General features: G+C 39.7%; 1 protein-coding gene across 1 annotated transcript in view; it reads right to left on the bottom strand.

Moving 5' to 3' along the window:
* Positions 1-282: 282 nt before the first annotated feature.
* Positions 283-10,576, bottom strand: part of MPC2 (mitochondrial pyruvate carrier 2) — a 26,703-nt gene continuing 16,409 nt past the window's right edge. The window contains exons 2-5 of the mRNA XM_042457670.1: positions 8,480-8,520; positions 3,867-3,951; positions 2,817-2,928; positions 283-537 (exon numbers count right to left, since the gene is read on the bottom strand). Of these exons, the coding sequence (XP_042313604.1) occupies positions 492-537; positions 2,817-2,928; positions 3,867-3,951; positions 8,480-8,520 (284 nt within the window). The 3' untranslated portion in view covers positions 283-491. The remainder of the gene's footprint in view (positions 538-2,816; positions 2,929-3,866; positions 3,952-8,479; positions 8,521-10,576) is intronic.

Below are 10,576 nucleotides of genomic sequence, written 5' to 3'. Positions count from 1 at the left end.
GATAAAGTGAGATGATTATTCATTAAATGTATAGTTAAGCTTATTTCTCAAATGATAGAATTCTCAGACCCTTCTATGTATACTGATAGTTTTAAAAATAAATCTATCCTGCACTATAGAAACATGTAGATTTTTAAAAAGTAAAACCCTGTGCAAGAAGAGCAGCCTTTTACTTAGACTTCTGCTCAGTCCATTTGATTCAACTAAATTGCACTAGTAGGATCAGACTGCGGCCAGTTTATTTGCATTCATATGAATAACAGCAAAATACTGGCCATGGCATATTTTTTAAAAGATACTTTATTATATTTAATTTAGTTACTGTATTTGTTTAATTGAAGCCTTTTAAGTGTAAAGAGACTGCTTTCTAAATGTATAGAAAAACATGCTCTACTTGTTTTAGTAAAAATTCACACCAGACAATGGAACAAGATCAAAACTAGGTCCCTCAGATGTTTACAACTGAGATTTAGAGACATGAGCTAGATTTTCTACTGCTGTTTCTCCAATTCCTCGGCTTTTAGCTGTTGATTATACCTGTCAGAAAGAAAAACATTCAGTTACTATCAGAATAACTACAATGAACTAAAACCTTCCAAAAAAGTGTAACAGACATGCAAGTTTGAATTGGACTAGAAATTAGGGTACATCTTTTGTCTGCTTCACAATGCAGGATTTCTAAAACTAAAGGAAGAGTGGGGTGGTTAATCTTTGGTGATCATCAGCTGATCTGCAACGGTTTCCAGTATCCTGACAGTACACACCAAGTGCTGACTTAATTATATGAAATACTATCTATCCATGCATTCTATTCAAGTCAATAGATGAATGAAACTCCTGCAATGTCATCTAGGAGCTGGTAGGAGCACACAAGCCAGTCTTTCCAATATGCCGAACCTTTAAAGGGCTAAGAAATTTCATCAAAATGCATATGAAGACATCATTCCAAAACAACAGCTGAGAAAGCTAAATTTAAACCTAAAATTAAAGCTGTATTTGGTCACATTTAATTTTTTTATGATTAATGTTTATTCCTCATATAGGAAATATGCAACATTGATGGACAACAAAGCAATTTGCATGTATTTTCTCTCATTACTACAGTACCCATTCCTGTTGCCCTGGTACTAGCATTAGCAAAACTGCTTAAAATACATAGATCAGTGACAACCCATTTTCATTCAACTTACCTGACAAAGTTATTACCATCATTTATTTATATAATGCAGTCACTGTACATGGCACATGACAAGAAAAAGAACAAAAAACCAGTTCCCTGACATCAGGCTTATAATCTAATTTAGACTTGACACAAAAGGCAAATGGGATGGCAGTGTGGGAAGGGATGAAGTCCAGCAGATACTTCCTCTTCTTTCTCCAAGGCCAGGCCAATGGCAGTTGGGGTAGAGGGAGGGCCCTTCATCTGATTCTGGGTCTAGGCATGATGGAACTGTTCTCTCCCTCTGAGGCTAGATGATTATGAACATTTCTCTTTGAATTGACCTCATAAAAGTACAGGTTGAATATCCCTTATCTGAAATGCTTGGGACCATTTCTGTAATTTGGTTTTTTTTGTTGGATTTTGGAATACCTGTATTTGCACATACATAATGAGACATAATGAGGCTGGAGACTGATCTGTGAGAGGGCAGAAATCCAAGAATAGTGCTTGGCATGAATCCACATCCTGCCATTTAACAGATCCTAATGACTTTCTCCAGCCTTGCAAAAACAGTAGATATGTAGCTCAAAAAGTTTTTGATTTTATAGGATTTTGAAATTCCAAATATGGGATACTCAAACTATATTCAACTTAAACAGAATTTCCATCTCTTATTTAGTGGGCAGAAGAAATACCTATGCTGGCAGAAGATTTAATGCATCTGAAACTACCACTTTGTACTCTGAGAATCATTCCCCCAAATGTTTGGCAAAGCTATCCAATTTATCTTCTACTGCCTTTTTAAAAATCTAGTTCAATTAAAAGAATCCCACCTTTTTCCAGCCTTGTCAAAGTTTACCAATAAAAGCATGTGTGCTCTGCCCAAGATGGACATAGTTGAATTAACAGCTGGATTTTATATTTTTTTTTAAAATTGAACATCACACCTTTCTGCCTTTCTTGCATCGATCATCCCCAAGAGTTACTCCAGGTGAAACCTACATCTATCATATCACCTCTTGCGGACCTGGTATAATGACTGCCCAACTCTCTGTCTTAAGACATAATGTAGACATTACTCTAACAGCATATTTACTCTGCAGGGGGCAAGTGGCTACTGCACTTTTAGATGTATGCAAAGGTGGCTGGAAGCTAAGTCACCATATAAAGAGGCACTGGATGCCTCCTCTTGTAATCTCTTTTAAAAGTACTTACACTGGCATAACCAGTGGTTACACCAGTGAAAGCCATGAATAGGATTCCTGACATTTGTCTTTTTCCCTCCCCATCCACATACTGTACCTGGTTTTTAAAAAATAAATTCCTGATAATGAAAGAGTTCTCAAAACCTTGTGTAGGTTTTGTGCCATTTTGCTTTGCCTTTTGAATGCCTTCTAGTCACAGGGATTTCCCCTATTTTATCAGGATGCTGAATAGCAGTATGTGGTTCAGACAGGCAAGGAAGAATGTAAATGTTGCCCCTGCCCCACCATGACAACAACAACAACCTTCCACAGCTATATTAGAACAGAGTTTTGTCAAGAGAGGCAGGGCAGTGCTTGTGCTATGTTTTCTCATGTTTCTCAAGCTCCCAATCTGATGAATAGATCCTAGAATAAACCACAGTTAAATCCATCCTATTTGCAATACCTACCTCCATATACGGTAGAGTTGAGAGCCACCAGCACAGCCAACAAAGAAGTTAACAGTGAACAAACCCCAGTTTTTAGGAATAATAACTAGAGAATATCTTGACCAGATAAGGCCTGTTGGATTATAAAGAAAGAAATGCTCAAGAAACAAAGTTAAACATAAAGGACATTGTTGTGTCAGATTTTCACATTAAAAAGCCACGTGTTATATCTAGATATATTAGACTGCATTCAAGTACCTATTCCATTGTATTTGGGCAAATGCTCTAATCTATTTATGAACCATTTTTTTCATCATTTATTTTTTCCTATGTTGAGTCTACAGAATGTAAGATACCAGCTCTTAGAATAGGTGTCCTAGTGCAAAATGCATTAAATGAAAACAAGTCCTAGAAAATGACTGAGACTTGTCTCCACAAGTTCTTTAGATTTGTGATTCGACTTGTGAATACAGGCAGACTTCACAGGTTTATGAATGCAAGTTTGCATATTGTCGGAATAAGGTCTGGGACAATGCCATGCTCTTGAAGAGTTATATAATGAATGTACCATCAGATATGGGGCTTTCTTCACACTGCAACTATACAAGATCAAACAGGAGGGAGCAGATGTTTGCAAATAACTAACATCCTACAGTCAGAAATCTGGGCCATCTGTACAAAATATCACAGTTGACCTACAGATTTGCTGAACTGTTTGGCTATGCTACATTGAGACAGCAAGCTACACTACAACAAAATGCAGTTTAACATGTATTATGCAGTCTTTAGGTCAGATGTTTTGATTTTATGTTGTACTTTACCCTCATTTGGACAGTTTCTAGAGTAATGTTACCAGTTCAAACAAATCCATTTTAAGAGTTCCTGTTAGAAGCAGGAAAGTTAGTAATTACCCTTAGATTCTCAACACTGCATGTTTACAACAGCAAGTGCATGGTTTGAAATGTCTTTTAGAAAATAAAACACTGTGTTTCCCAAAGCATCTCTGTCTTTTAGTTCTGATTTTAACAGGTTCACAAAAGGCTATTAACAAGAAAATTAAAGAATACATACCTGTAGCCGTTAAGACTGCAGACTGTGACGTGCTGAGTTTTTCTGCTGGCCTGGTCATATCAGCCATTCCAGCACATACCAAACCCTGTAGAAGGAAAGTAGCAGCTTTCTTTAGTATTATTTTAAGGCAGGTGTCATTGACCCTGCCCTCCAATTTGCATTATGTAACTCCATGCATACAATCCACATTGATAGACTTATGAAGGCAGTCATGGCTGTGCAGTAAGTTCTGCTATAATATGATAGTTGTGTCCCTTAAAAAATACGGGAAAATAGAGTGAGGTGCAAATCTCAAAAAATACTGCTGGTAGCCAAAATATCTATTTAATTTGTCATACATTTTAATGAATAAAATTTATCTTTGCAAATGTGAGTATAAGTATTTATGGCAGGGGTGGGCAAATTACATTCCCCAAAGGTGGAAGAGGCAACAAGGGGATCAGCTATTTTAGATCTGATCCTAACCAACAAGGATGACTTGGTTAATGAAGTGCAAGTGGTGGGATCCTTAGGTGGAAGTGACCATGTTCTCCTGGAGTTTGTTATACAATGGAAAGGAGAAGCCAGGCATAGTCAGACACGCATTCTAGACTTCAGGAGAGCGGATTTCAGTAAACTTAGAGAAATACTGGGTGCGATCCCATGGTCAGGAATACTAAAAGAGAAGGGAGTTCAAGATGGATGGGAGTTTCTCAAAAGGGAGATACTGAAGGCACAAATTAAAACAGTTCCAGTGAGAAAGAAAAATGGGAGGTGTCTCAAGAAACCAGGATGGATGACCAAGGAACTTTCAGCTCAGCTAAATTTTAAACAGAACATGTATAAGAAATGGAAAAATGGGGAAATCACCAAAGAGGAATTCAAACAACTAGCTAGCAAGTGTAGAGATAAGGTCAGAAAAGCCAAAGCACAGAATGAACTCAGGCTTGCTAGAGAGGTTAAGAACAACAAAAAGGGCTTTTTTGGATATGTCCGCAGCAAAAGGAAGAAGAAGAAAACGGTAGGGCCACTGCGTGGAGAAGATGGCAAAATGCTAACAGAAGACAGAGAAAAGGCAGAATTACTCAACACCTTCTTTGCCTCAGTCTTTTCAGAAAAGGCAAAGGGTGCTCAACCTGAGGATAATGGAGCAGAGGACAGAATAGGGGAATTTCAGCACAGAATAAGTAAAGAGATAGTAGAGGAACACCTTGTTAATCTAAATGAATTTAAGTCTCCGGGACCAGATGAACTCCATCCAAGGGTATTAAAAGAACTGGCAAATGTAATATCGGAGCCATTGGCAATAATCTTTGAAAACTCCTGCAAAACAGGAGAGATCCCAGCAGACTGGCGGAGGGCAAACGTTGTCCCCATCTTCAAAAAGGGGAAAAAAGAGGATCCCAACAATTATCGTCCAGTTAGTCTGACATCAGTACTAGGAAAGATTCTGGAGCAGATCATTAAACAGAGAGTCTGTGAACATCTAGAAGGCAATGCCATAATCACAAAAAGTCAACATGGGTTTCAGAGAAACAAGTCATGCCAGACAAACCTGATCTCTTTCTTTGATAAAATTACCAGCTTGGTAGATGAAGGGAATGCTGTGGATATAGTATATCTTGATTTCAGTAAGGCCTTTGACAGGGTTCCCCATGACATTCTTGCAAACAAGCTTGTAAAATGTGGGCTAGACAAAGGAACTGTTACATGGATTTGTAATTGGTTGACCGCCCGAACCCAAAGGGTGCTCAACAATGGCACCTTTTCATCCTGGAGAGAAGTAACCAGTGGAGTCCCACAGGGCTCTGTCCTTGGCCCAGTGCTATTCAACATCTTTATCAATGACTTGGAGGAAAAAATTGGGGGAATACTTATCAAATTTGCAGATGACACTAAAGTAGGAGGAATAGCTAATACTCCAGAGGACAGGATCAAAATTCAAAATGACCTGAATAGACTAGAAAGCTGGGCCAGAGCTAACAGAATGAACTTCAACAGGGAGAAATGTAAGGTACTGCACTTAGGGCGAAAAAATGAAATGCACAGATATAGGATGGGAGACACCTGGCTTAAGGAGACAACATGTGAAAGGGATCTAGGAGTCCAAGTAGACCACAAGTTGAACATGAGTCAACAGTGTGATGCGGCAGCTAACAAGGCCAATGCGATTTTAGGCTGCATCAATAGAAGTATCGTATCTAGATCCAGGGAAGTAATAGTGCCACTATATTCTGCTCTGGTCAGGCCCCACCTGGAATATTGTGTCCAGTTCTGGGCGCCACAATTCAAAAAGGACATTGAGAAACTGGAGCGTGTCCAAAGGAGGGCGACTAAAATGGTGAAAGGTCTGGAAACCTTGCCCTATGAGGAACGACTCAGGGAGCTGGGGATGTTTAGCTTGGAGAAAAGAAGGTTAAGAGGTGATATGATAGCCCTATTTAAATACTTGAAGGGGTGTCATATTGAGGAGGGAGCAAACTTGTTTTCTGCTGCTCCAGAGACTAGGACCCGGAGCAATGGATGCAAGCTGCAGGAAAAGAGATTCCACCTCAACATTAGGAGGAATTTCCTGACAGTAAGGGCTGTTCGACAGTGGAACACACTTCCTCGGAGTGTAGTGGAGTCTCCCTCCTTGGAGGTCTTCAAACAGAGGCTGGATGGCCATCTGTCGACGATGCTTTGATCTGGATTTCCTTCATGGCAGGGGGTTGGACTGGATGGCCCTTGCGGTCTCTTCCAACTCTATGATTCTATGAAAACCTCTGGAGACCCTTGTGAAAAGTGGGCAGACACCCAGTACTTTAACAGCTAATAATGCTTGTGGTGTCTCAGCTTCCTGCAAGTCAAATGTGCAAATCCTCAGCCCCTCTCCTTCCATCCACCTCTCTCACCCCAACCCAATTTAAAATCTCCCACCCCTTCTTTCATCCACCTTACTCACTTCTGTCCTGATTTAAAATCTAATCCCTGGCTTGAAAATTCTCCCTCCCTCTCCTTCCATCCACCTTACTTCAGTCCCAATTTAAACTCTCATCCCTTGCAAATGTCCCCATCCTTCCTTCCAACCAGCTCACCCACTCCTGTCTCAGTTTAAAATCTGTTCCCTTGCTTGCAAATGTTCCCACTCCCCTCCTTCAATCCATTTCATTTCAGTCCCTCACTTCTCAAATCCACAGACCTGACAAATGAATGGCTAATATGGGAATGCTGCTTAACAGCTGAGATGCAGAGAGGCACCAATTTTGAATGCTCAAGATAGAATCGTGCTATAGCCAATCAAGAATTCATGATCTGCAAACAGTATTCCTCTATTAATCAATAGTGTTCTTGCAAATTCCCACATGTTATAGCAGAACTTACTATATGTATTTCTAGCAAAAAGGTTGGTAGAGAACACAAATGGTCACAGAGTATTACTGCAGCTGAAATAGCAGGTCTTATTATTTTCAGACTTCCTTCAAACTGTGCTGTGACCAAAGGATAATAATTACCCTTCTATGCTACAGTTGCTAAACAAACAACAAAAAAATGAAACGGACCTTTCTTGGTAAATCCATCTATAACTGGCTCATTGAACCAGAGAACTTGGTAAACCAACCCTTGTAAACTCATGGAATCAGTTTATCTACTCTAGTTGAGACTAACAACTGGATTCAAGTCATGAGTTGTGGTGAATTTCAGGATCCCAGTCATAGTGATTGTTCCTCTGTGCCATTCCATGAATGTTCCAGTATTTCATGCTTCAAGGTAGCTGTAAGACAGTCTTCTACCAGTATTAGCTTGAAGTAAGCAAAGTAACAGCTGAAACAGTGGTATCTGAGGGCTGCGCCTGTTTCATGTTCCACAGACTGCCCTTATCAACTTTTAAAAAGCTGTTCTAGAGCTTTAAAAAGCATCCCTTTAACACAATAGCATTTAGAGTACTACAGCACCGGAAGGTTTCTGGAAGCCTGGTTTTCCACTTTTTTCATAAATTTTCTTTAAAATGAGGAAGAGGGAGGTAGCACACAAAGCTTTAAAAGGACTGGGGCAGTCTACAGACTACACAATAAAAATATCATTATTATGTATACCGTTGAAAGTAATAAAGAATAACACCTTTATATGTCATCTAAAACCCATCTCTGATGGTGCCAATGTAATTTTTACAACTGGCCAGATGCATTTTCTGGTACTATTAAATGACCCTGCTGTCCAGCTTAATATTTAAAATGGCCAGTACTGTACTACTACTTGAAGCACAGATACAAAAAAAATGGAGAGAAGACATGCAATGCAAAAATAGGACAAACCACAGTATTACTCTTTTCCCAATTTAAATGGTCACTACAGGAGACTGACTAAAAACGAGTATTATTAATTAAGAAAGACCCTTGGTTTGGTTTTTTAAATAAAATAATTTATAGTAAGGGATATTAATGATACTGATTCTCTTAAGATTTGAATGAAGTAATGATGAAGTCTTGCATAACCGACTAGTAACACAGTCTTGTATACTAAGAGATAATAGCGTTCAAACAGTTCACTAAATCAAATATTTACAGTTGCTTCATATAGGAAACATTCACAACTGGGCTACATAAATATCTAGAATCATATGCATTACATGCAAATTCATCAGGTCAACTTACCCATTTCATAATTGGTGCCCAGAAAAACACTGTTTTGGGACCTGCAAAAAATGATTTCAGGTACATTAGGTTGCTAAACTAACTAGAATTCCACATAACTGCCAGCCAGGTATGTGTAAACTACCTTGGTTCAAATCCAATCACTAATCCTAACCAGATGAATCCTTTTAAAAGAACTGGATTTATGTAACTTGATTTATCATTCAGCATTTGATGAAATGGATTTATTATAGTTGGGACTAGCAATTTGATGTAGGCATCTCTGCAATCTGCCATACAACAACTTGGTCGAAGCCACTGAATTACTATGCAAGTTATCAAAACAGCAAGTAACCTTAATGGACTAACCAGATATAAGTAGCTAAAAACAACAAAAAGGGAGAGATTATATCAGAGAGCATAAAAATACATTATGAGATACAACAAAATCTCTTAAATAGGAATTGAGTTCATGGCAAATAGAACAGCTTTCCCAAAGCAGAAAGTGAAAACAATTATGTTTCTATCTATGGATAAAGGATTCTTATTTGCTGTCCTGACACTGATGCATTTGTCCTAAGCTGTAGTTAAATGTGTGAGAAAGGTTATGGAATCAGGCAGGGCTTTCTGCTAGGAGTGCCTTGGGGCCCCTTTATTGGTAGGGCACTGTTGCTATGTCCATTACCTCCATGAAGAGCAGCATATCATGGCCTTTAGCTACTAAGGAGATACAGTACAACTTAGAATTCCACCGCACAGAGGTTTATTGGCTGCACAGCTTTACAAAGCACAAAATCCCATCTGTCCCCCCATGCCATTAGGTCAGAAAGGTGACAAGGCCTTTTGAATTATTGAGCCCCTAGGACCACAGGCTGAACCCGTAGTCTTTAATTCACACCTAGATCAGTCACTTCAAGTTCAAGGGTATGTTTAGGCAGGATCAGACTCTTTTCTAGTTACTGTATTTTCTGGCGTATGAGACTACTTTTTAACACAGGAATATCTTCTCAAAAGTCGAGGGGTCGACTTATACACCGGGTGTTGTCTTATAGGGCAGGCGCTGAAACTTCCAAGCTGGAGAATCTGTAGTTGCTGCATATGGTGGGGGGAACTCAAAAACGGCCACAGACACATCCCTGCCATATGCAATGACCGTATGAAAGCAGCAAGGGCAGCACTGTACAAGTACAGTAGAAGAAAATCCACTCAGAAGTGACTTAAAGCAGTCCCGATGACAAGGTAAGGAGGCACCTCACCGGGAAGGTGTAAGTGAAGGGTGGAGCAAGCTGCAGGTGTCTGGGATGCCCAGGGTATGGAAAAAAGAGCCGTGTTTGTGCTACTGCTCTGATAGTCTTGGAGACAGGGAGGGCTGGGCAGGCAGGGAGAGCTGACCAATCCAAGCAGGCTTTGTATACCTGCATGCCATAAGCATTTGAATTAAAATTACCATATTGAAATCAAATGGTTTTTTAATATTTATTTGGTGTACATTGGTAGAGGGGGTAGTCTTATATGCCAGAAAATACGGTAGATCTCTGTGCAATCAGATCCGGGAAGTTATTGACTTCAGGATCACTCACTACAGCTGGGGCAGCAGGCAAATTAGGCTGGCCCTCTGGGGGCACAGAGCTGCTTTCCTCCCAAGCTCTTTGGATGTTGAGAGCTGTTCTGGAAGATGAGAAAGCTGGCCCTACAAAAACCCTGAGTGTTACTGCTTATTGAAAAAGGTGCAAAACTTTGCTTCAGCTACAGGCTGTCACTCTTATCCAAAATGCTTGGGACTAGAAGAGCTTTGGATTTTGGAATATTTGCATATACAGTGGTACCCCGGGTTACGAAATTAATTCGTTCCGCCGCCGCTTTCGTAACCCGAAAAGCATTCGCAAGCCGAAATGCCATAGGCGCTAATGGGGAAAAGCCGCGATTTCGTGCAAAAAAGCGCCGAAAAGCACCAAAAAATTTTTCGTAACCCGAAATAACCTTCGTAACCCGGAACAATTATTTTCAATGGATTTTTTTCGTAACCCGGAAATTTCGTAACGTGGGTATTTCGTATCCCGGGGTACCACTGTATCTCCATATGTAGATAGAATGCCCTAAAGTTAAAAAATGTTGAAC

The sequence above is a fragment of the Sceloporus undulatus genome, chromosome 3, assembly GCF_019175285.1.
Source record: "Sceloporus undulatus isolate JIND9_A2432 ecotype Alabama chromosome 3, SceUnd_v1.1, whole genome shotgun sequence".
NCBI lineage: Eukaryota > Metazoa > Chordata > Lepidosauria > Squamata > Phrynosomatidae > Sceloporus > Sceloporus undulatus.
The sequence above is the reverse complement of the archived record's forward strand: the minus strand, read 5'-3'. Positions and strand labels throughout refer to the sequence as shown.